The sequence below is a fragment of the Eumetopias jubatus genome, unplaced genomic scaffold (genome assembly GCF_037043125.1).
Source record: "Eumetopias jubatus isolate StellerSeaLion01/CBP00866 unplaced genomic scaffold, mEumJub1_p1.0 scaffold_2, whole genome shotgun sequence".
NCBI lineage: Eukaryota > Metazoa > Chordata > Mammalia > Carnivora > Otariidae > Eumetopias > Eumetopias jubatus.
The window spans coordinates 191,235,998-191,263,246 of NW_028274808.1; the positions used below are offsets into that span (position 1 = coordinate 191,235,998).

Sequence of the window (27,249 nt, forward strand, 5' to 3'; positions counted from 1 at the left end):
GATCTTCAAGTAATTTTCTGAGAAATGGTTTGTGAGTGCTCAGTTATGCGTTCTTCTAATTCTTCACTCATACAAAAATTCCAAATGCTAACTCCTGAGAAATTCTTAAATAAAATCATTTCAGAGACATGAAATCACTTCAGCAGTCTTTCCCTTTGCCCTTGATACACATTTACTATGGTCTATTTTATATATTACATTGAGATTGAATTAACCTGATTTTTCACCTACAGGGCTGTAAAATGGCCTGGCAACCAAGGATCCTGCATTGTTAGTGTCCAACACTTGGTAGGTATTCAAAATTTATTCTTTTCTTAAATAACAAGGGGATGAGGAGCACAGGAAGATAATCTTTATGTCAGCAGCTGGGGAGGGAAGACAATGAGAAAATCCTGCTAAATCTTAAAGATAGGCCAGAATGCAGAAGAGGCTCTTCGTTTTTGTTATGGAAGATTTATTGGGCAAAAAGGAAGTCAGACTCTAAATAGAAAAATGGTAGCATGTGCCAAGATGCAGGTGTGTGGAGATGCATGATTTGCTTGGAGGACATGGGTGACAGTGACAGGCTCTGAGGTGCTGCTAATGTCAAGATTAGCCCATTTAAGGAGTTTCTGTGATGTCTTGTAGAATATGAAGAGATACAGGGTTTCCCCTCTCTGGGATACCTATGTCCGCAAAGGTAAAGCAAGAAAATTGACTACGATCAGTGATTTTAAAAATATTTTCTAAAAAAGCAACAAAACTCCACCCCCACCATGCCTGCACACCACTTTAAGAATTCTAGCTTTGTTAAAGTTAAAAGAAGAGCTGTTTTAGCCATCAGTAGGATGAAGAACTTAGCCTATACCTCCTCTTCTCCTTCATTTTCATCAATAACGTGGCCATTGAAGAACTGATAGGCTGTGCTGAAAATAAGGAGAAAACTGACAAGTGACTTCCAACCAGAGGGTGTCTGAAGAAGCATCCTGGAAACTGTGCACTTACAGCAAAATGATCAACAGGGTTTCATTTTTTGAATGCAGCATCAGTTTAAATATGATGCTGCATTTAAATATGATGATCTGGGGTGATTGCAACACCACACTAGAATTTCTATGGAATGTATGTGGAGGCTAAAGGGCGAGAGTGGGGAGGAGAACTGATGCCAGGAGTGCCTGGGGTCAAAATACTGAGAAATACTGGGCTACTGGTCTCCAAGCTTCCCTCCCAGTCCTGACACTGAGCTACAGAGGGCCCTGGGCTGCAAATATTCATGTCACAAAGCTCCCTAAATAAGAGTTTGCTGGCGTTGATGAAGATTTTTGTAGATCTGAAGAATAAGATTCCACAACTATGCCAATAACTTAATAGTTTATTAGTCAGTCAACAATATTACAAATATTTAAAAATTACTTAATATAAATAGTTGGCAGCAAACTATTCCATTACAGAGTTAAATTACCAGTACAACAGACAGACTGGAGATTTAGACATCTGGAAGATAACAATAAAATAAACTAAAATATTTTAACGAAAAAATTTAAGCTGAAGGCGTTTACCTAGTGTCCATAAAAGCATGGGTTCTCTTTTTATTTAGAAAAAAATAAAAAACGGCTTTAACACCCCATTAGGAATATAAAATAAAATCAACTGAAAATATTAATTTGCATATCAAAGAACCATTTATAATTACAATCCAAACACTCCATAAACCACTTGTGCGATTCTATACAGAAACTGGGAATTAGAAACTAGTTGCTTTAATATTACAAAGATTTCAGCTCCAAAAATAATTCAACATAAAATAAACTTTAGCAATTAGTGTCATAAAATTATATATTTCCACATAAAAATACAAAATAATATTAATGACAAGAATATGAAAAATTATTCCAAGTATTTTACTACTATTAAAATAAAATAAAACCCAAAAAAACAAAATAGAAATATGCATGAAAAAAGTCTCTCCTTTTGTTAGCAAAACACTATCCAAAATAACTACAATCATTTACATCAGTACAAAGATTTCTGGATTTAAAAAATAGTTGCAATGACAAAAGGGGTATCTTTTCTGACAGTAAAAAATGACACTGTGGATAAAATCTGCAAAATATGCAATGAAAAAAATAAATTTGCATTAAAAAGGTTTACACTGTTATTTTTTTTTTTATACAAACATTAGAAACAGTATTGCACATCACAACACAGAATCGAGGTTAGTCAGCCTTCCAAAATGTGTTATATTCAAGTTTTGTAGCATCTTTGAGGAGAGGCTCTGTGCAGCCAGATGCAACAGGGATAAATATCAAGTGTTTTCCATACACAAATATATAAATGCTAAATGTTTCCTTCTTAACAAAAAGTGTGGATTTTTAAAGTTTTTTTTTTTTCCTCCACAGTCATACTTTTGGGCAGCAATATGAACATTTAGGGAACACAAGTGAAGAAGCTTTGAAAATACAAAAATACAATCAAAATTAATAATTTTCTACAAAAATAGTAAAATAAATATGATCTGTAAATTAAAAAAAAAAAACTCCAATACAGTGTTTAACAGTTAGAAAATAAGAATGTAGTACATAAAAGGCAAAAAAAAAAAAAAATAAGAGGTAGGGGTGAGGTGGGGAAGGACAAAAGATTAGACTGACAAGCTTTAACTACAACAGAAACGAAGGTAAAACAAACCATACATTTCTGCCATTTTTACCCGCGGGTGAAAAAGGGGTTCTGTTTCATTTCCCTTCATTCCCGATATTTATTTCTGTTTAAGAAGGGAAAGTGATTTTCAACATCTCCAATTATTTTCATCATATAATTTATTTTAGTGTTCATTATTTAATACATGAAAAGGCTCTTCAATTTTAAACATTAAGCAGAAATTATGAAAATAAAGTTAAAAAATCTGCGAAATTAAATATCTAAATAATTAACATTGCAAAACTACTGATTTCTTTTCTAAATTCCAAAAATTGAGGTATAGCAAAGGAGATGTCATCAGTCAAAAAAAGTGTGCCATAAAATAGCTGACTGTTGGAAAAATCTCTCACAGAGATATAAAAATAGTGCATAACAAATGTCAAATGGATCAAGGTTGGCAGGGTTAAGGTTAGAAAAGAATACTCCAAAAATCTGGAGGATCATGGTTAAGTAACAAATAGGGAACATCGACAAATAAATTAGTAAAAAGCTCTTCTGAAAACAGCATCAACTTTAAACATTAAAAACTTGAACCACAACCACAATAAAACAGCAGAGTTAGACATGAACCACATATTTTTACAGTACAAAAAAGCACACCAGAGACAACCAATATTAACACTTTGCTCACGTGAAGGATTGTCCCAAGAGGTTGCAATAAGGCAACACCCTTGTAATTTTCTCTCTTTAGAGTCAAGAACCTTAGTTCTGCATTTTTAAAAAACATCTACCATTGTTGGGTGCTTTGCTTAGATTGCAGAGTAACTTTTACATTAAAATATAGGGGCTAGTTGCATTAAAAATGCTCTAAAGAGAAAAAATATCACGAATGATATTCTAATAGTGTTCAGTACCAAGAGAAACTCATTAACTATTGCATGTTTCCATGCCACTTTCTCAAAAAAACTGCAAGCAAAGTCATTACCAAAATTCCTTCATCAAAATCTAAAAAAAAAAGCAATTCTTAACCGTTAAGAACAATGTTCCATGCAACAGTGACCCCAGTTTAGACAGAAGACCCCAATATACATAGGTCAAACACATAAGCAAGTTTAAGCCAGATTTCACCATTGTCTTTAAGGTAAAACTGAATTTTATGCAACTAGCCATCTGTATATTTCCCCATCTCCATTTTGACTTTACTTAGGTTTACTAAGTTTTGCATTCTTCTATAAAGTTCATTTGTTTAGATATGGGCTTCCTGTGGGTCTTACATTTGGTGACTGGTTAGCAGTGTGCTGGCCATCTTTGGTTTATAAAGGATGTCTTAACCGTGAACTATCAAAGGGGCTAAAATCAACCTTCTTTAAAATTCTAGTATTTTTCTTTTATTCAATCTTTTATCTATACTATATCACTGCACATGAATTAGAACCGCACATCACAAAATTGCACAGGGATTACAAATATTACATCCAGTCTGCATAAAATCGAATTCCACTACCGACCAGATCACAAAATGGCTGCACTCTCTAATCTAAAACTAATTTGCATATTGTACACATGTAGGACAAATTTTTAACTTGAAGTCACAATAATGCATGCAAGTTTGCTTTTTTTAAACAAATTTTATAATTTGTTCATGCTACCTAGATTCAAGAGAGCTTTTTTGAACATTTGCAATACCTCACCTCTTGTTAATAATTCTAGTGCATGCATAAGGTGTATACAGGTAAGTAAACATGCATTTTTTTCACATTCTAAAACTATGGCAGTTTAGGCCATATTGTGCTGCCTGCATTTTATCTGCAATGCAGTGTGTCTCTAACGTTTTCAATCCCGTATTAATAGGTGGCATTTACACATAACACCTATATAGCAGCAAAGCTAATACAGCTTGTGATTAAAAATGTTTAAAAATAGCTAATAAATCAGATTATCTTGAGGTATTATTTCTTGCAAGTCAAAATGGAGAGCAAAAAAATCAACCCTAATTTTTAGTTTATGTATACACTGAAAATAGCAACAATAAAAATAAGCATTTGTAGCAGACATATTCCATCTTCACTATATTTTGCTACCTTTGGTAAATTACTGGGGCAGATCTTGAAGTTAAAAACCCACGTTTAGAAATAAGTGCACGCTTCACCCACTATATAGCAGCAGACTGTTTGCCCCTACGCAAAACATTCTCATATCTAATTTTAACTTTACATATAAAAATAACTTGGAGAAAATACAAAAAAACATTTTATTTTAACATGAAAATATCACAAAAATTAGTAAGCCTGAGATGTAGGGTTTTGGTGAAAAACAAGAGGCTTGTAGTGTTTTGGCTGCTGATAAAGATGCATGTATTGGTAGCTGGGGTGAAAGCAGAAGAATGCACTTATTTCTTCCGCATGTCGCGTCTTCAGACACAGTAAGCCACATGCACCCTTTCTTTCCTTGTTACATACACAGAGGCCGGTGTGCTATTCTTAGTTCCAGCGGAAGTGGATCTGACGTGGGCGATCAGCACCTTCCTTTACCAATGGCTTATGGAACTCACGTCCTGCACGGGAGTGGATATTTGCCCAACAAAACTCACAGTAATACTGCAGGCAAGTGACATTGGCACAGAAAAAGGGAGCAAATTTTCCACCACAGCGTGCGCCCTGGCATTCATCACACATCTGGTCATCTAGCACATATGGCTTTACCTCCACCTGGAAAGAGAGACAAAAAAATCTCCCATTAATTCTGCTTCAGAAATCATTTTAGTGAATTTAAAATGTTCATGGTGTTCGAGAAAAGGACCAGCAATAAACATTGAGAAAGTAGGCAGTTTCCCAGGGAAATAGCTTTACCATGTAGTAGGTTAAAAAACAAAAAACTAAAGCAAAAACAAAAACCAACAACGAAGTCACTCTGTTCTGGCACTGATCTTTTTCTAAGATGTTTCGTGTTCGTAAGTGACCATGTGGTTAAACGAGCATTTGGTTTTAGTTTGGTAATTTTATTTTATTTTGATACGTTTTCTTCAGAGGACTATAAACTGAGTGGTATTTACTGTATTTTTCAAATGCAGAAAATACTTTAAAAAAATCTATACATCTAACTGATTCGTAAAACATTCTACCCTCAGTTTCTGTGAAGTAACATTTTTAAAACACCTGTGTGTTAATATATTTGGGGCAGGGTGATTGTGAGTGAAAAAGAGAAGGGCATGGAAGACAAATGGTTTTTACACCTTTCCCCCTTCATTCCAGTAGCACCTGAGAGACAGCCCAACTGCAAACCACCACTGATTATAGCAACACTTCTGTATGTACCCTGCTTGTAACTACTTGGTACACACACACCAGAACTGGATAATCTTATTAAGGGCATGTCTAGACTTCTGTGAATTTATGAGATATAAAGTCAAAGGCCCACTGAGAAGGCCTGACTCAGAAGACCTCAGACCCCAGGCAGCTGAGTGCTAAGCCTTTTTGACCTTAGTTTACCTGTCAAGTGAGAAGAATCCTAGAACCTAATTCACGGAGCTGCGAGGATTAGATGATGCAGGTAAAAGCACTGAAGGCAGTGCTTGGCACACGGCAGAAACTCTGTAAGCCAGTGCTGCCTAATAATTACTACGAATGGAGGGCTACTACCTTTGTCTGACTGAACGGTGCCAGGCAGCTTAAGACCTCAGCCTTTCCTGAGGAAAGGAGAAAAATCTGAGTGTTTAAACGGTTTGGTTAAAATAGTGTTTGCCCAAGGTAAAAAATAACAAACAAACAGTTTCTATTCTGAACGTATTAATACTTGCATGTGTGCAGAAAATGAGCATATAAGGGTATTTTCTGAAGCATTTTTTGTCACAACAGCAACAACGAACAGGTAAAAACCCAAAAGTTGATGAAAAAGACTATAAAACAAATATTTGATAGAAAGGTAATGGAATTAAGTTGTTTATATTTGCATTTCATTGATTAGGGCTGGATAAACATTTTACATACATTGAACATTTTGCTTTTCTGAACAGTATCTTTTGCATATTTTCCTGCTGGAGGTTTTTTTCCATTGGCCTTTTTTTTAAAGATTTTATTTATGTATTTGACAGAGGGAACACAAGCAGGGGGAGTAGGAGAGGGAGAAGCAGGATTTCTGCTGAGCAGGGAGTCCGATGCGGGGCTCAATCCCAGGATCCCGAGATCATGTCCTGAGCCAAAGGCAGACGCTTAACGACTGAACCACCCAGGTGCCCCAACTGGCCTTTGTTTTTGTTTTTTTTTTTGAAATACTTTATTATTTATTTATTTATTTATTTATTTATTTATTTATTTTAAAGATTTATTTATTTATTTGAGAGAGAGAGAATGAGAGCAGTAGAGAGCACGAGAGGGAAGAGGGTCAGAGGGAGAGGCAGACTCCCTGCCGAGCAGGGAGCCCGATGTGGGACTCGATCCCGGGACTCCAGGATCATGACCTGAGCCGAAGGCAGTCGCTTAACCAACTGAGCCACCCAGGCGCCCTTTATTATTTATTTGACAGAGAGAGAGACACAGCTAGAGAGGGAACACAAGCAGGGGGAGTGGGAGAGGGAGAAGCAGGCTTCCCGCTGAGCAGGGAGCCCTATGCAGGGCTCCATCCCAGGACCCTGGGATCATGACCTGAGCCGAAGGCAGATGCTTAATGACTGAGCCACCCAGGCGCCCCTGGCCTTTGTTTTTTTTTAAAGATTTTATTTATTTATTTGACAGAGAGAGCAAGAGCAGGAACACAAGCAGGGGGAGTGGGAGAGAGAGAAGCAGGCTTCCTGCAGAGCAGGGAGCCTGATGTGGGACTCGATCCCAGAACCCTGGGATCATGACCTGAGCCGAAGGCAGATGCTTAATGACTGAGCCACCCAGGCGCCCTGGCCTTTGGTTTTTTAAAAGATCTTTGACAGTCTAAAATTTTTATGCTCTATCTTTATTTTTCAACTTTTTCCTTTATGGATCCTATCTTGATTGCCAGGCTGCTATTTCTGATTCTCTTCATTATAATATTACATAACTATGTATATATAGCTATATATAGTATTGTTATTAAAGAAATTACCAAAGAATATCCCAAAGTGGCATAAGAATTACTGGATTTCATTTTACTAGATGATAAACAAAATGAGCACAGGGAAAGTGTCTGCTCAATACTTAGTTCCCAGGAGCTAGCAGAATATTTAGCACAAAGTAGAAACTGTATCTGAATAAATGTGGTACATTTACATATGCTTCTGGGTTTCTTTCTCATGATTATATCTCTTGGCTTTACTGTAATTAAAGACAGAGTGTCTGTGTGGTTTACTTCATTTCCATAATACCTCATAAACCTCAAAAAATTCTTGGTGCTCAGGAGTTACTTAATGTAAAACTGTTGAATAAAATTTCAAAATGCAATAAATTCAATTATTTGTATTTCAAACTTCTAGGCATCATTTTATGAAGCTAATCTAATTACCTTCAAAATCACAGACTTTAAAGATAGAAAATTGGATTTCAGACTTAAGATTTTAGATTATTCTGATTATTTCTGATTAATAATCTCTAAAAATTAACCCTTGTATTTGTGAAAAGGAGTTGGAGTTTCATCAATTCTGTACCTAATCTTTTTTTCTATTTTGATGCCCTTCCCTATTTTACTTCAGAGAACCTATCTGTATACTTTGTCGCCTGGATTCATAACTAATGAAATAATTCATATTTAATTATCCAACTTGAACTGTAACACAGCTCCCTTCAGTCAGTACCGGGAGGCACAGTGAGTAATATTACTCATGGAATAACATACCAAAATTACAATGAATTACACTTTTGTGGTGATGGTGCTTCCCAGCTTTTGGGGAGATAGGGATTAAATCTCAAAGCATTCATGAGCCAAAAGAGTAAGCTGAATGAACAATTTTAATCCTCCCCAAATCTTTGGGTTATCAGTTATAAATTTAAAATTAATCTGATATTACGGTTTAATAACTACATTCATACTAGAGCCATGAAAGGTATAAAGATATGTTTGTGTGTGTGTGTGTGTGTGAGAGCAATACTAGTGACTTACAAAATACTTAAGGCTCAAAATCTTTTTCTTTTTTTTTTTTTTAAGATTTTATTTTTAAGTAATCTCTGTACCCAACGTGGGGTTCAAACTCATAACCCCAAGATCAAGAGTTGAATGCTCTACCAACTGAACCAGGCTGACATCTCTTGTTATTTCAGATAAAGTTCAAAATATGTCTTAAGCAGCACATATCTTAAAAAATAAACTTTTCTCTCAGGCATTTCAATGCCTTTTTAAGAAGGCATGCATGTGTTTCTTAATTCACTTGCTCTGCATCTGAGTTGTTCTTTAGGAATAAATACTCTGCCTCAAATAATTGGTCCTTCACTATCATTTTGGAAACAAAGAAGGAGAGGTAAGACACTGCAACAATTTTTTACCCTTGCTCCTGCATGTTAAATAACTATAATTATATACAATGTAGGTAACCTCCTCAGTTGACTGGATCACTTCTTTGCAAAAGTTAGGGTTAGACTAGATATATGGTCTAAAGCATGGCTGCACATTAGAATCACCTGGGAGCTTTATAAATTCCTGCTGCCCCTGACCAATTATAACAAAATCTCTGGGGGTCAGGGGATGGGGGAACCCAGATGTCCAAGATTTTTCTCAAATCCCAGGTGACTTTTTTCTATAGCTGAGGGTGAAAACCACTGGATTAGAGGAATTCCAGTTCACCAAATTTTCCTGCATGGTGGAATTAAAGCAGAGACCTTCCACTTAGACATTGTGTGTGTGTGCGTATGTTTTGCAATATTTTAAGTAACAATGCAAAAAAATCACTCTGCTTGTATGAACTGAACCTATACTGTACTTCTCCCCCCCTAAATGGGATGGCTTGGTAATTAAACTGATGACTACTTTTAGAGTCCATGGTCTAGTCAAACCAATCCCTTGATCCCTGGACTCCAGGATCATGACCTGAGCCAAAGGCAGTCGCTTAACCGACTGAGCCACCCAGGCGCCCTCAAACCATATTCCTTAACCAGCTCCCCTGCTTCCAAAATAGTCTTTTAATATACACAGACAGGCTCAAAGAGAAACTTCAAGAAATTGTTACACTGGGAAAATACAGACTCAAGTAATATCTACTAATTTGGATGTAAAAAAAGTTAAATTACCTCTTATTCTTAGCGTATCTCATCTGTACTACAATGCAAACATGATTATTTTAGAATACTGCTTAGCTGTATATAGGAACTATGAACAGATTTTTAGTATGAAAGAGATTTGCAAATGAACAACTGAGTTTGGGTCACTCCTTTTCCCTATTTTAGATGGTAATCAGTACTAGGAATTATTCAATGGGGTGGCTTTTAGTTAACATTGATAGGACTTCCTAAAAAGTTTTTATTGTGATTACCTAAACAATGCTACTAAAGAGTAAATGTTTTAAAGTTTAGGGTAATAATCTTGTGTGTTATAGTTAGGAAAATATACACAGCATATTATTTTAAATTTAATGATAAAAGATAAAAACATGTAACTAACACTCAGTGCCAAACTCTAAATGTTTCTACATATGAGAATTCATTTAATCCTCAAAGTAACTGTGAAAGAGATACTATTATTGCTTTCCATTTGATAAATGGGGAAAAAGAAGCATACTGAGGGTTAATTTCCTGTGAATTACAGAGCACATGATGTAAATGGCATCCTGGGCATGCTGGCTCCAGGGTACAAGCTCTTTTCTTTTTCTTTTTTTTTTTTTTAAAGATTTTATTTATTTGAGAGAGAGCACGAGCAGGGGGAGGGTCAGAGGGAAAGGGAGAAGCAGATTCCCTGCTTGCAGGCCTCCATCCCAGGACCCCGGGATCATGACCTGAGTCTAAGGCAGATGCTTAAGTGCACCCAGGGTACAAGCTCTTAAAACAAGCTCTGCCTCTATGGTTAGAAAGGTATTAAGACCTTATTGGTGGAGTAAAAAAAAAAAACCCCAAAAACAAAAAAACAAAAAAACAAACCCACAACTTGACATGCTTTTACAATGATATTTACATTTTGTATATTGTATCTAAAGTTCAAAGTATGGGGATGCGTGGGTGGCTCAGTCAGTTAAGCGTCTGCCTTCAGTTCAGGTCATGATCCCAAGGTCCTGGGATGGAGTCCCGCATCAGGCTCTTTGCTCAGTGGGGAACCTACCTCTCCCTCTGCCTGCCCCCCCCTCTCTTTTTGACAAATAAATAAAATCTTAAAAAAAGAAAATAAAGTTCAAAGTATGTTCAATAATGTTATATTTCAGTGATATTTTGATATAATACTCTAAGAGTTAAAGATATATAAAAAAATAAAGTGTTTTAATTATATTATTAACTCGGTAGGGTAGTAAGCTTTGGATCAGTACCTTATTATAGGATGTTAAATGCTTTCCCAATATGCAACTTACGCGTTTATCAATATCCCCATGCTGAAGCTGAACAAACCGAGCACTGATGGCAGCAATATAGCTCTGCTGATTGGAGAAAGCAACTCGACCAGCACCTTTTGGGTATTTTAGCTCAGGATCTGTGTCAATTCCTGCATAACAAACTCCACCATATAGCCGGTCCATGATCATAGCAAGCTCCACTTGAAAAGGAAAAGAAATTCACATCAAATGTGAGGGAACACAGTAAATCAACAGTTTTTAAGTACTTTTTTAAAAAGGAAAAGACAATAGGATAAATAGTTTTATGCTGTTTTCTACATGCAATCCTTCCACCTGCATACTGGACCCAATCTGCTCTCAATACAGAATTACTTGGCAATTCTCCTCTCTCCTTTTTGTATCATGTTTTTCCCTCTCTACTGGATCATTCCCAATCTTTAAAAAAACACAAAACAAAACTCCTAATTCTATTTTTCTCCCTCTCAGTGACTGCTTAATTTCTTCTATGTTCTCCCTTTACAGCCAAATTGTTAATTTTTTTTTCTTCTACTACCTCATCCCTCTCTCTTCCCATTCCTTGTTCAAAACTTTCACCCTATGACTCCATTTTGCCAGCTACCTGGAAGCAGCACTGAACACAGTTAATCTCTACTTTCTCCATCTGGCTTTCAGGACACATTTTTCTACTAATTTTCATCCCACCTCACAATTCCTTCTTAGCCTTCCTTGCTGGTTCCTCTTCGAACCCTTAACTCTTCAATGTCAGAATACTCTTTCAGTCCGTGGTTTTTTCCTCTATACTTGTAGCTACAGTGACTTCATCCCATCTCATGGCTTTAAATACCATCTATCTGTTTTCAGCTCCTAAATTCCTGTCTCCAGCCTGGGCCTCTTCTCTGGACTCCAAACTCATCTATGCAACCATCAGGAGACGGTCACCTGGAGTTGTTGTCCTGGACAACTCATATTGACATTTAACAGACCTTCCTCACTTAGTTTGAAATGGCACTCCTGATCTTCCACTATTCCCATTAAATCTGCTCCAATGAGTTTCTGCTGACTTAGCTGGTAAGCAATAGAAAAGATGAAGTTGCCAAGACCCTTGCCTTCATCCTTTCTATTTTCTGTTTTGCCCCACTATACATGCAATCCTATGAACCTGATTTTCCAGACCTATCTAAAATCTAATCTCTTCACCTCCATCAACTAACATCCTCTTCCAAACTCTATTTTTCATCTGGATCGTGGCAATAGCCTTAACTCTTTGCTTCTGATTTACTGTCAAAACAATAGCAAGGCCAGTCAAAATTTATTTTCAAAACAGTAGCAATAGTAATTCTTAGTTATCAGATATAAATGGCTTAACTAAAATTTCTACTTAGGAACTCGAAATGGTACCACAAACTTGCTTTCAAAACCAAGACCACAATCTTCCTTCTCCAGTGTTCTTCATCTCAGTAGAAGGTACCATTATCTAAGACTTAAAGCTGAGATTCAGCCTTTGAGTTTACCTCATAAATTGTCTGTGACATGTGTTCACTTCGCTCCTCACCACTGCCACCTTCAATCCAAGCTCACATTATCTTTCTCCTGTCCTGCAAGAATGGGCTCCTAAAATGGTCTACCCATATCTACTCTCAACCCAACTGCCCCCAAAACATGTCATTAGCTACACTTATCTAAAAGTCTTCATTAGTTTCCCCTTGTTCTGAGGATAAATACCAAATTAGCTTATCAGACTTGTATGATCTGACTCCTATTCACTTTTTCAGTGCCTTTTTTTTTTTATCTCTCCCCTCTTCTTATACTCCTAGTCAGCCACTCTGGATTTCTTTCAGTTCCTCCAATGCCCTCCACACTTCCCTCCCCTAAAGATCTTTGAATATGCTCTTCCCTTTGTCTGAAACACACTCCTCACAACCCTCCTGCCACCTCAACTCTATTCCTTCTACTGTGTGTCAGCTCAAATACAAGTATCTCTAAATATCAGACTATAACACATTCCCTTGATGCTCTATTTTCTATAGTCTTTCTTTGTAGCAGTTATGTTCTATAGGTATTTACATGTGTGAACGGTTCTTTTAACATATATCTCCTATACTGACTGGAAGAGGATGTTCTCAGTGGTGGAAGGCACTAACACACGTCACAGGGCACATGGAATCATAAAACATGCTTGTACAGTGGGCATTTAGGTCTGTAATTATGTTTCTAGATGACATTTCTGGTAAATCTCTGGTTTCTGCTTACTCATGAACAGAAGTTTCTTACTTATCAAAGCACTATTAAAAAAAAATCCCACACTTCTTCAAAGATCAGAATCAACCCACATAAAATAAACAGACCCCAAATTCTTATATTTTAGAGAATTACACTTAAGAAGTCAGAAGCATTTGGATTCTTCTTATAGTCTGCTTGGAGTTAACTATTAATATTGATAGATGAGTGTCCACTTCTCCACTTACTTGACGGTTTTAAGAATGCTTCTCAGAATTCTGTAGTGAACAACTCTTGGAGCATAAGGAATCTGCTCCTTGCCTGCCCAATAGTGCCATGTACATAATAACTCTCCAAAATTTACTGAATTCATATTTAATTTTTTTTAAAAGGAAGCAACATTTGTTAACATTCTACTTACCAGCCCTTAATGGCCTAGGAACACCTCCAACAAAAATTGTTTTTCGAGGATCCAAAGGCTGAGAACCATCCATCACAAAATCACTATCACTTAAGTTCCAAGGACGGATCTGAACCTATGAAGAAAATCACATCACTGTAATGGGTCTTATTCCCTTGACAACTTAGGCTGCTTTGTGCCAATTAACAGTGGTCCTTTTATTTTTCAAAATTCTGTACACTTGGATTTGAAAACAAATTATTTTTTTTAATCCAGATACTATAAGTTATCCAGATTTTTAAAAACTGAACTCTTAACATGGTATTTTAACTTTTATATCATTAATAATTACTTCAAATCAGTTTTTGGAAAACTCGCATTTGTAGCCTAAAAGTTCACGTAGTATTTACTTACTGGTTTGTCCTTGATGGTGGGGCTGGAAACACACAGATAGAGTTTTCCATCTTCTTCAATACAAGCATCAATTAGTGCCTGAACTGAGCTCTCTTCTTGAAAGAGAAGGAATGCATAGCCTGTAATAACCATTAAAAATGAGGCAATATGGCAAAGTAAGTGATTTCACCCCAAATTTCAGTACTGTTTAGAAAATACATGCTTTTGGAAAAGAAAAAAAAATTATCAGATAGAACCGGAACCATTAAACTTTCTACAGGAGAACACAATACCCTATGGAATACACACAAAAACATACTCATTAATTAGCTATCCTATATAGAGTGCTTACTATCCAATTCCTTGCTAACAGCTTTACATAAATTATTTCATTTGCTTTCCACAACAAGTCTGTAAGACATTATTCCCATTTTATAGAAGAAAAACCTGAGGTATCCAGCAGTTAAAATGATTTGCCCCAAGTCAGTCACAGGAGCAAGCAGTTGATGGAGTAATTTCAAACCCAGGGGAGCCCCCAAGGTCTCCCAACATTGGCAGGATTAACCCCTTGAGCATATTAGGAGCAGAAGATTCCTAGAAATGCCCTCAGGCTAAGACATGTTCTGGTGCACACTTTGGACTAGAGCACACTTGGAAAGGCCCAACAATTTCCATAAGGAGGGGGAAATAACCACAGTCAGCATGACAACTTCAAAACTATACTAAGAAAACTACCTTAAGGAGGCTGGAGTGAAAATGGGTACTCCAGCATGGGTCAGAACCTTAAAATCAAACTCAACTGGGATGAGCTGTGGAACACTCCTTTCAAATAGTCTGGAGACTATGTTTGGACTTTGGACCCAAGCTCTTGCTTATATGCCTGTACCTTTGGGAAATATGCCCTTCCTCCTTTCTTTGTGATAACAGATTGTCAATCTTTAAGGAGAAGAGACTTCATTATAAAAAGAAGGTATCAAAATTTACACTGCAAGTTCACCATTATGTAATTATTCCTTAGAAGCTGATAACTGACCAAAATACACACCCTTTCCTTGATGAGATTTTTATGCAAACAAACCTAGAGTATTGTAATCTGGTTCTAATACGAAGAAGTCATCAAGCAGGCCATGCACGCACATCTATTTATTCCATTAGACAATGGTAAATGTGAGGTCATGTTTTATGCAGAAATCAAAACACATAGCTTTATTGCCAGCAATGGCTGTAATTGCCACAAAGGTCTGATGCGACACAAAAGTGCTTCATATTAAAATTATAATACCTGATGGCATAAATAAGCCATCAAACCAACCTTTGCAATAGAAACTTCCAAAGGTGTGATTATGCAAGATTAGGAAAACACATTGTAGACGTTTCCAACTGCTAGAAACAATTTAAATATGCTTGAAAAAATAAAAAATGAAGACTGGTTTTAAGTGACGGCTTTAATTTTGAAACAAGTTAAGGATTTGAGAGTTATAACTGTTTTGTAATAATTAAGAGGCTATAAGACCAATTTACTAAAACAGTATTTTAAATTCAGTATTTTTAATGTTAAGATTTGTGATATTAATTTTTGATATTAATATTTTAATTTTGCTTAGTTTTAAAGTAATACTTTACAGTCAATATATTTTTTAAAGATTTTATTTATTTGACAGAAAGAGAGAGAGAGAGAAAGCACGAGCGGGAGGAGGGGCAGAGGGAGAAGCAGGCTCCCCGCTGAACAGGGAGCCTGATGCAGGGCTCAGATCCCAGGACCCTGAGATCATGACCTCAGCCGAAGGCAGATGCTTCACTGACTGAGTCACCCAGGCACCCCTACATTCAATATTCTTAATATTGCTTACTGATTTGTGTGATTATTAGGGAAGAAATGTTTGTATCACAAAACTAAGCAACATGGCAGGTAAATTATGATCTAGCTAAGGAAGACCATTAAATATTAAAATACTCTTACCAAAAACATACTATACAGCAAATTAATACTCACATAGGGTGAACCTTATTCACTGTAAAGGAAACATAAGTACATGTGTGGCTCCATATCCAAGGGCTCACTGGATGCTTTCTGTACCAGTGTTTCCAAAGCATGGAAAATGAATTACAACAATGACAAAACTGCTTAAAAGAACAAGGTTTGGAAACACTGGTCTTTGATAATGACAATTAACTATAATTGTACCAAAAACTATGATTTGCCAGTGCTACTTTTTTGAGGTCTTTTTGTTTTGTTTTATTTTCAGTCTGAGAAAATAAACTAACCATCACCACAAAAACCACAATGACAACAACAATGGAAATAAGAGCAACAAAGACAGCAACTATTCTGTTTGATTAAATTTGTGTCAACACATCTTTCTAGGCTTAGAGTCCATCATCCTGTTATATGAACAAGGGGCTCAGGCAAAAAATGTATACCTGTCTCCACACAAACCAATTTTCCTTCCTTTCTAAAACTGTATTTCAATTCCTGCCTGGAACTCTGTTCAACTCCTTTATGTCTATATAGATTACACAATACCTTCAGATTTCATTCAGAACTTCTCAGGGCGCCTGGGTGGCTCAGTTGGTTAAGCGACTGCCTTCGGCTCAGGTCATGATCCTGGAGTCCCGGGATCGAGTCCCGCATCGGGCTCCCTGCTCAGCGGGGAGTCTGCTTCTCCCTCTGACCCTCTTCCCTCTCATGCTCTCTACCTCTCATTCTCTCTCTCTCAAATGAATAAATAAAATCTTAAAAAAAAAAAAAAAGAACTTCTCAGTGAAGCCTTCCCCACCTACTTCAGGTCAAAGGAACTTCTCCATCCTGTAGTATTTATAGCTGTTTGTATCATTTGTTAGCCAATTATTATTCCGTGCATTACCAAGAATACAAAGATGAATAAAGGCAGAGTCTTACAGACTATGGGAAGAATTGGATATTAGCAAAATCATCACAGATTATTATAGAGTTGTAAAAATGTAACACTGTAGCTGTGACGAGTGCTATGAAAGAGCAGAGCAGTGCTAGGAGAGCCTACAACACGAATATGGGTGCCTGGGTGGCTCAGTTGGTTAAGCAACTGCTTTCAGCTCAGGTCATGATCCCGGAGTCCTGGGATCGAGTCCTGCATTGGGCTCCCTGCTCAGCAGGGAGTCTGCTTCTCCCTCTCACCCTACCCCCTCTTGTGCTCTCTCTCTCTCTGTTTCAAATAAATAAAATAAAATCTTAAAAAAAATACAACAGGAATATGTGAATCGTTAGGCAAGTCCTGAAAGTATCCTGTGAGCAACCAATGTTTAAACAGACAAATGGGGGTATGCAGATGAAGACACGAGAGGGGCCTTCAGGGTGAGAGAGAATACCATACGTAAGAGCCCTAAGGCAGGAGAGAACAAGGCTGGTTTTTGGAACCAGAACAAGAACCAATAGTGGGAGAAGAAACCAGAGAGATAGGGAGGCTGGGCAGGGCAAACAGATTTTTGCCTTTATTCTAACTAAAAGAAACCACTGAAGGGTTTTAAGTAGATGGTCAAGAGACAGCACTATCAGATGAGTTTTCAGAGAGATTATTCTGGCTGTGCCATGGGAGAAAAACTGAAGAGAGCCAGAGGTATGGACAGACTAGTCACATTCCTGAAGTAGGCCAGGGCACTGGTAACTTAGGCTGGAATATTAGAAACTAACTGGCATTTTTATTGAACACTCAAAAAACTTTATAAAAGGCCAAGAAAGTGAAAGAATGGACAACATATTAAAATTCAGCAATAAATTAAACTCAACAACAGATTAAAACTCAGATGAACAAATGAACATCCACATCTACATGGAGCTAATTTTCTCCCTAAACTAAGTATCAGGACCTCCAAGTCCAGTACATGGAAAAAGGTCTATAGCTTTAATCAGATTCTCACAGAGACCTGGGATTCAGAATTCCTGCTCAAAAGATGTTCTTGATTCCATAAATATAAGATCTAAAGGTATAAAACAAAAACCACTGTGTTATTCCATTTCTCTAAAAACCTACATGAACTGGTAATGGAGGTTCTAGAATTCTCAGTGACGAAAAGTGAGATATCCCATATAATTCAGTACCAGAAACCTTTAGTTTTTGTATGCCAATAACAATTCTAACATGTTTCCTTTCCCAGAGCCCAAATCAGGCCATTTAACATATCTATTGGAGTCTTTTTTCCAGGCTTGAAAATTCACTTAGCCATGAGAATAATAGGGTTTTTGTTTTTCTAAAATTTTATTTCAATGATGTTCAAAAGAAAAGTCTCTCCCTTTCTTTTTATTCATTTCAGAGAATCTGCCATTAGCAACCTCACTGGATTCATGTTTAATTCTCTCCACTCACCTCCCCTGCTCATTGCAAGCGGTACTTACTTCTGCTCCCCACTGATGGTGGCCTTGCTTTTGCTCTCACGAATGATAGTGTGATTTGTGATCTTGTGCTATGGTGACAAGTCACAGTAGCATCCTAGCAATAAGTTACTAGCACAACTAGGTATTCTCTTCACATCTGATCTCTTTATATAATGGGGGTTCGGAGCAGTCACTTTCTCCTCTAGCTAAATTCACCCACAGAGTAAATATTGCTCTGTTGTTATCTGCTATTGTTTGGAACACTTAAGTAAATCTTGCAATATTTATACTATTCATGTGTTTATATTTTTCTCTCACTTAAAATAGATCTTAATTTCACTGCGTAGAGGGACACTTTTTATGTCTGTACCCAAGTTACTTAGAAGGATGCTTCAAACAGAGGAAAAAAAACCCTCAAAACATTCGTTGATTTGAGTCTTTGAAATTATTGTCAAATCATTATAGAGAAAGCACGGCAAGGGTCTAATGGTTCCTGAGTGGCTTAAAGTGAAAACTATGTTAGTCCTTAGGGCCCATTCTTCCTCACTTGACACGTTATCAGCCTTCACAAATTATTAGTTTTTATATAAAGATATGATGATACACAATTCTAAAAGAAAACACAAAGTAATTGATATTGTCTTATTTGCTCTCATAAAACTGATTCCTTAGAAAATATTAACAATAAAAACTCTTACCTTTTGGTGGAAAATAGGACTTGCTTTCGGCTTTATGAGGCCAATCTACTACCAAAGGCCCAAATCTTCTGAAGCTAGCAGTTATTTCGTCTTAAAAAAGTACAATAATACACATTAGGAATTAGTTTTAATGGTTCATTTTGGAAAAAACAAAAACAAAAAACAAAACAAAAAAACCCCCCAAACCCATATTTTATAAGTTAAAGATTTAATATTTAAAAGTACCAAGTAACCTAAGCTAAACTAGAATATGAAAACTCAAAACACATCTAATACCCTTACTAAAAGAATGTATGAAATAAATAGGAATTTTAGTCAAAATAAATTTATTTTTAAGCAGCACACTGGTCAGAGCAATCAATTCAGTGTGAGTTTTAAAATTTTATATTAACATTGTGTAGATACTAATGGATTGATAGTATACCAAACTATAAATATTACTGGCTTGAAAAACATGCCAACGTTATCTCAAGTTAAATAAAGAGACGATTACTGTTTGATAAGTAAAATCTCATAGGGAAAGAAAAGGTCTGCTAGAACAAGACATGTAGAATGATCACACTCATAAAATATACTAAGGTCTGACACACACCAGGTAGCTTCACTGAAACAATTACAAGTCAAATACAATGATATGCTCTAGGTTATTTCATCACATGAAAACCTTATTATACTAATTAACACTCAGAATAGGTTGTGGATATTTGAATCATAATTGAAACATTTCTCAAAGTGTATCAAAATCCTCTTAGTTGTGAATAAGAGTGGCAGATTTCCCACAACTGCACAAACATTAGACAGTTTCAGTATTTTTAATCTTTACTTTGAATTATTTTCTTTTATTATTATACATGATTATTTTTACTATGTTCTGTTTCCATTACCCATTTGGGTTTTATTACCTCTTTCTTACCTGTTTCTAACAGCTTATTTATCCTTAAGGAAATTAAACTTTTGACTATCATGCACTGCAGGTATTTTATTTTGTGTCTTGTATTATGGTAATACAAAAGATTTTAAGTTTTATTAGAAATAACAATATGCATTTTAACATATAAAGAAAAAATCTTTAAACTGTTTAATTACCTCCTATTTTATATTTCAACAGGTGACAGAACATTTAAAACAGAGATGGATATCCATTCTGACTGAAAATCTTGAGGTAAAAAATTCTATACCCCCAATCACATTGTATTTTAAGTTTTTGTTTGTTTGTTTTAAGCTCAAATTATCACCCTACCTTCATCAATATCTGGAGGAAGACCACCAACAAAAACTTTTCGAGAGAAGCGTTCTATTCGTTCTCCATTTTGATGAGCTGAGTAACATGTGGGTGAATTTAAAACACCCACTTGATCATTATGACCATCATCAAGCAGACCATCATCTATTGGAAAGAGGGAAGAACGACCTAAAATATAAGTACAAATATAACTTGAGTCTCAGATATAGGGAAATGCTAAAGTCAGGCACTAAAATAGCAATGACAAATTCAAAGGCTTAAAATAAGGTGACACAGGTGTAAAAAAAATAAGGGAAATTCAGATAGTTTAAGGTTTTAATTACCTGGATTCAAAAGAGAAGCAGTCTGAAGAATTACTTAGAAATAAACGTAGTCATATGACAACAATTATACTGCAAACAAACACTAGATCACTTCAATTTTTTATGGAAAGCAGCAAGAATCTGATGTATGGGGATAGTTTAAACTGCATGTGTAACAGGAGAAACCTTTGAGAAACTGGTGGCAAAAGGGAAATGGCAGAGATTAAATAGATAAGAGCACATAATAAAAAGCCACTTGCAGACCACAGTAGGGACGGACAAAGGCAACAAGTAAGACTTGCATATAAGGTTTTGAATTAATTGATTACATATGTGACAATTATATAAAAGGGTAGACGGGGCTTCTGCACATGTGCAAAACAGAAAAAGGCATCCCCTCTAGGGCTTTGGTCCCCCATCTAAGCCCAGCATTCAGGGGGTACACCCTTTGTACAGGGCATGTCCTGTATAATTCTCTGCCAATCCTGATGCTAGACTCCATGGGATTCAACAAAATAAAATGACCTAATAAAATACAGTCCCCTGTTCTCAGAGAATGTACATTTAGAAATGATAAGATCTATACATATAACTATTGCACATATCCGTAAGAAAGCTTCAAAGTACTTCAGAGGAAGTTTGTTGGAGGAAGGGAGTAGTCTGCCTAATAAATGGGTAACTTCTTAAATCCCCAAGTGAAACTGAATGGCAATTGTGGTAAAAAGGGAAAGCTAGTGGTATTTACTCAGTGCGTTAGAAACATTAGAACATGGTTTTGAGTAAATTTTCCAAGTGGAAGGAGAAACATAAAAGAGGAAAATATGAATTTATTTAAGAAATAGGGAGGAGTCAAAATTGACTAGTTCATGTTGGAAATAAGGAGAGTACAAGTAATAAAACAGCTTTGAGGCTAGTCAGAATACTTAGCCTTGAATGCCAGGCTAAAGGAGATGTTTTATTTAGTATGTGATTAAAATAAACAAAAAAATGGATATGCGGGCTCAAGCAAGATAACTTTACTGATGCTCTGGGAAGACATATAGCAAATGTGGTTAAAGTGATTAGAAATGAGCAGATCAGGAAGCATGAACAGAGGAGATAACTACAGCAGTAAAGAGTAGATATCTGGGAAACAAAACAGAAAAATGGAAAGGAGAAACTAAAAGAAAGCATTAGAACATGAATAATAAGAATCATTAACTAAATATAAGGACAATAAAGACAAAAACTGGTATAAGAAAGGGTAGATATGGAAGGAAACAATCAACAAAATTAAAAGGTAACCTTTGGAATGGGAGAAGACATTTGCAAATGTCAATGACATATCTTTTTTTTTAAGATTTTATTTATTTATTTGACAGAGACACAGTGAGAGAGGGAACACAAGCAGGGGAAGTGGGAGAGGCAGAAGCAGGCTTCCTGCTGAGCAGGGAGCCTGATGCGGGGCTCAATCCCAGGACCCCAGGATCATGACCTGAGCCGAAGGCAGATTCTTAATGACTGGGCCACCCAGGCACCCCAGACACTAACATATCTGTTAAAAAATTGGCATAAGACCTGAACAGACATTTTTCCAAAGAAGACATATAGCTGGCTAACAGACACATGAGAAGTTACTCATCATCACTCATCAGGGAAATGCAAATCAAAACTACAATGAGATTATCACTCATATCAGTCAGAATGGCTAAAATCAACAACTCAAGAAACAACAGGTTTTGGAAAGGATGCAGAGAAAGGGGAACCCTCTTACACTGTTGGTGGGAATGCAAGCTGGTGCAGCCACTCTGGAAAACAGTACGGAGGTTCCTCAAAAAGTTAAAAATAGAGCTACCCTATGATCCAGCAATTGTACTACCAGTATTTGCCCAAAGGATAAAAAACACTGATTCAAAGGGATACATGCACCCCAATGTTTATAGAATAGCCAAATCATGGAAAGAGAGCCCAAACGTCCGTCAACTGATGAATGGGTAAAGATGTGGTGTGTGTGTGTGTGTGTGTGTGTGTGTGTATATATATATATATATATATATATATATATATACACACACAATGGAATATTACTCAGCCATCAAAAAGAATGAAATCTTGCCATTTGAAACAATGTGGATGGAGCTAGAGTATTATCCTAAGCAAAATAAGTCAAAGACAAATACCATGATTTCACTCATATGTGGAATTTAATAAACAAAACAGATGAACCCGGGGGTGTGAGGGGGGGTGGGAGGGAAAGAGAGGCAAACCAGGAAACAGACTCTTAACTACAGAGAACAAACTGAAAGTTGATGGAGGGGAGGTGGGCAGGGTGAAATAGGTGATGGGGATTAAGGAGTGCACTTATTGTGATGAGCACTCGGTGTTGTAAGTAAGTGTTGAATCACTGAATTCTACACCTGAAATAATCTTACACTGTATGGTAAGAAACTGGAATTTAAATAAAATCTTGAAAGAAAAAAAAAAGAAGGGTAGGTATGTGAAGCTGCATAGACTGAGAGGATATTCAGAATTAAATGTAAGGCAGGGGGTTGCAAATGGTGTGGAGAAAGGAAATAAGCCACATTTTTGAGAAGAGAGTCAAATTTACAGAAATGACATTTGAAGGTTCTTTGTAGTATCACTAGACAACTCCAGAGAGAAATGATGAGGTAGTTCCTTGAGAAACTTAAAAGGAAGTAATGGGACATTCAAGAAGCTCAAGAAAGGAGTGGTAAGAAAAGTATAAGGGAAGTCAAAATATTATTGTAACACAGTGCCAAAGAAAAATGTGATAAAAGTAAAAACAAACAAAAAAAGGAGCCATGAAGTAACAGTGTGAGATGTTAAGATAATCATTTTAAAACATGACAACTGTATTCAAGGACATGCATGATCTTTGAAGGTAAGCAATTTTAATAAAGTTGGATGGGAGCCATGCTGCATGTAGAGTTTTATAAAGACATCAAAAGAAGATGATTCTTTGGAAGTTTATTAGAGAAGGAAAAAGAGAAAATAAGAATGCAGAGAAATTGTTTTTCTTTTAAGATGGAATGAAAGTTTTTTTTTTTTTGGATGAGGAGACTATGCATACCATCTGTAGCATGTGCCTTAACATGTACAATATTCAACATTAAAATGTCATTAATATATCATCTTGAAAAATACGACACATAATGATACAAGTGATATAAACAGAGACAATGTGAAATGTGATGGCCTGTGGAGAACTGGGGTTGGGATGAGAAGGAAGTGGGTTATATGTTTGTGAACTGTAGCTAGCTGGATGCTGGAAGTAAGAATCTCAAGTTTCTAACACCAAAAACAGGGAGAAGATCCTATTTGTACAGGAATAAGGAATTATTGTACAGATTCAAATTCAATTTAAATAAGATGTTCTGAAAGATGTCCTTGTTCACTGAGTTAACTCTGTGAATATTAATGTAACTTTTCCAATACCTTTGCTATCAGAAATAAGGACCAATGTAAAACAAATGTCAATAGTCTGTGTGAACAACAGAAAGTCCTTCAAAAGTATTTTATCTATTTCATTTAAGAAAATAAACCTCATCAAGATCCATTACAAATAATATTGTGAATAACTGGTTCAACTTCTAAGGTTAATAATTCTATATTTTAAAAGGAATAAGATGAAGCAGAAAACATGCATCTTAACTAGTTTTTAGTAGAAAAATTACAAATTCAAATTCTATACTTATTTCAGACATGTCAATACATTTGAAATTATTTCACTTTAAAGTGCCCTAACACACATGTGAACTTAGCAGTTCCATGAATATAATAAACAAAGTCTTTCTAATAGATTTTTATCTTGAGCAAAGATATAGATCATAAATATTTAGGTTCTAAAGAGAAATACTAAATGCAGGACAAAGGAAATCACTGCGTAAGAGAGGTGACCCAAAAAAGGTTTAAACTTTTTGTGTTAACTATAATACTGTAAGCACATTCATAATATAACTACATTTTAACAATGATTCTATATTACTAACTACAATAGTTTTAACTATAACAAATAAAATTATAGTAAATAAAATAACTATCAAAAATCTATAATCTATGTCTAAAATCTAGTAACCAAAGCTCAGCTGAACAAAGGATGTAATAGAAAGTCTAAGAAACATCACACACTGGCCATCCTAACAATTCTCATTGCTAGGGGCGCCTGGGTGGCTCAGTCACTTAAGCATCTACCTTCGGCTCAGGTCATGATCCCGGGATCTTGGAATCGAGTCCCGCCCGCATCAGGCTCCCTGCTCAGTGGGGAGTCTGCTTCTCCCTCCCCCTGCCTGTGTGCTCGCTCTCTCTCTCTCTAATAAATAAAATATTAAAAAAATTTTTTTCATTGCTAGAAAATCATGACCACTTTCGAGAAGCCGTAAAAACTATGGAATTAAGTACTCATTTAAAAGAGGAGTTAACCGAGTATACATCAAAAATTTCACTTTTTATCTTGCCAATTATCTTTCCCTATAACCTAAATTAATATGACTATAAAAGGAGAACCACTAAATAATGACATCTTTCATGTGCAGTACACTTTAAACATGCTTTGTAAGAATGATACACACATATATTTAGTGCCTGAAAATGATTGGCAATAAAGGTAAAATTATATATGTGGGGAGAAGTAAAATTTGATTACAAAATGATCTGGACTAAAATACAACGGTTTTCAACCAAAATTAAATTACCTTTCTCTTTTTTTGCTCTGAAACTAGGATGTATTTTCACGTTCTTACACTTCAAAAGACTGAAGCTGAATGATAATGAAAACACAGTATAAAGTTTGCGGGAGGTGGCAAAAGCTATATGCTTAGAGGAAAATTTCCATACTTAGAGAAATCAAGTTATAGTTTTAAATGCATATTAGAAAAGAAGAAATGCTTAGATAATCCTAGTTTCTGCCACAAAAAGATAGAAAAATAGCAAATTAAATACAAAGAAAGTAGGATGAAGGAATTAAAAAACTAAAATCAATGACATAAAATATAGACTAACATGAAAGCAAATCAACAAAGCCAAAAAATAGCTCTTCAAAAACTTATAAAATTGATATACCTCTAAGCAAAGTTTATGAGCAAAGTTTATCAAGTTTATTAAGAAAAAAAAACTCGGGGCGCCTGGGTGGCTCAGTCGTTAAGCTTCTGCCTTCGGCTCAGGATCAGATGGAGTCCCACATTGGGTTCCCTGCTTGGCTGGAAGCCTGCTTCTCCCTCTCCCACTCCCCCTGCTGTGTTCCTGCTCTCGCACTCTCTCTCTCTCTCTCTCTCTCTCTCTCTCTGTCAAATAAATAAAATATTTTTAAAAAACCCCTCAATTTACCAATACTAAGTATGGAAAAGGGGACATCAACCAACACAGAGCTTATGTACTTTTAATAAAAGGTTACACTTCCTAGTTTTGCAACCCTGATAGTAAAACCTGGTAAGAACATTACAAGAAGAGAAAACTACCTTTCAATATCCCTTATGAACATAGAAGGCAGAAATCCTAAAGAAAATACTGACAGATTGAATCTAGAAATATACATAAATGGAAACACATCATGATTAAATGGAGTTCACCTCTAGGAATATACCACTGACTGAATCAGTAAAGCATGCTTGATCTTGGGGTTGGGAACTCGAGCACCATGTTGGGTGTTAGAGTTTACTAAATAAATAAACAAATAAACGGAAAAAAAATTTTAAGAAAGTATAGTGATGTAAGATTAAAATTCTGCTTTTCTCTGTTCAAAAGACGAAGTTTTCTTAAATTGCTGGTTTGCACTTGATAAAAAAAGTAAGCAAAAAAAAAAAGAAAATCAATTACTGTAATTCACATTAACAGAAGGAAACAGAAATATCATACAATCATTTCCACAGATTTCGGAAATGCATCTGATAAAGTTCAACAGCCATTCATAATTAAAAATTTCCAGCGAACCAGGAATAGGAAAGAATTTCCACAATCTGATAAAGAGAATTAAAAACTTAGAGTTTACATCTTCAATGATAAACTATCAAATGCTTTCCCCCTGAGATTTGGACGAATGTTCACTATTTCTATTCATATTGTATTGAGGTAGAACTAGTGCAGTAGAATGAGAAAAATAAAGTGTCAAATACTTGCAAGGAAAAAATAAAACTGTCCTTGAAGAACATGATTTCATACGGAAAATTCAAAAGACTCAAACTACTAGAAATAAGTGCATTTAGCTAGGGGACAAATACAAAGTCAACTTAGAAAAATCAACTTATTTCTACATGATAGTACTAATTGGGAAAAAATTTAAAATAATGCCATTCCTTATGTCATCAAAACTCATCAAACAGTAGGAATGAATTAAACGAAAGATATGTTAAGACCTTTACACTGAAAACAAAAATTCGCTGAGAAATTCTACAAGACTAAAGGAAATGAATAGAGAGAAGAAATCAACATGCGAGATGTAAATTCTCTCCAAATTATAAATTTAATACAGTGTCATTCAAAATCCAAGAAAATTTTGTCTTCTAGAAATCTCAAGGAAATTCTGAAATTTATGATAAATCAAAGGATTCAAAACAGTTTTTAAAAAAGTCATATAAAAGAATAAAGTCAGAGGATTATACAACCTGATTTC

General features: G+C 35.8%; 1 protein-coding gene across 7 annotated transcripts in view; it reads right to left on the reverse strand.

The window, feature by feature from the left end:
- Window positions 1–1,333: 1,333 nt before the first annotated feature.
- The window catches only part of CPEB2 (cytoplasmic polyadenylation element binding protein 2), a 70,214-nt gene continuing 44,298 nt past the window's right edge, over window positions 1,334–27,249 (reverse strand). For 6 of the 7 annotated variants that reach the window (XM_028088936.2, XM_028088909.2, XM_028088892.2 and 3 more), the window contains 6 exons: window positions 20,341–20,511; window positions 19,101–19,190; window positions 14,076–14,194; window positions 13,683–13,797; window positions 11,063–11,244; window positions 1,334–5,324 (listed from right to left, as the gene is read on the reverse strand). In XM_028088936.2, the coding sequence (XP_027944737.2) occupies window positions 5,097–5,324; window positions 11,063–11,244; window positions 13,683–13,797; window positions 14,076–14,194; window positions 19,101–19,190; window positions 20,341–20,511 (905 nt within the window). In that variant the 3' untranslated portion in view covers window positions 1,334–5,096. The remainder of the gene's footprint in view (window positions 5,325–11,062; window positions 11,245–13,682; window positions 13,798–14,075; window positions 14,195–19,100; window positions 19,191–20,340; window positions 20,512–27,249) is intronic. The other variant, XM_088021236.1, reaches the window with a different exon arrangement.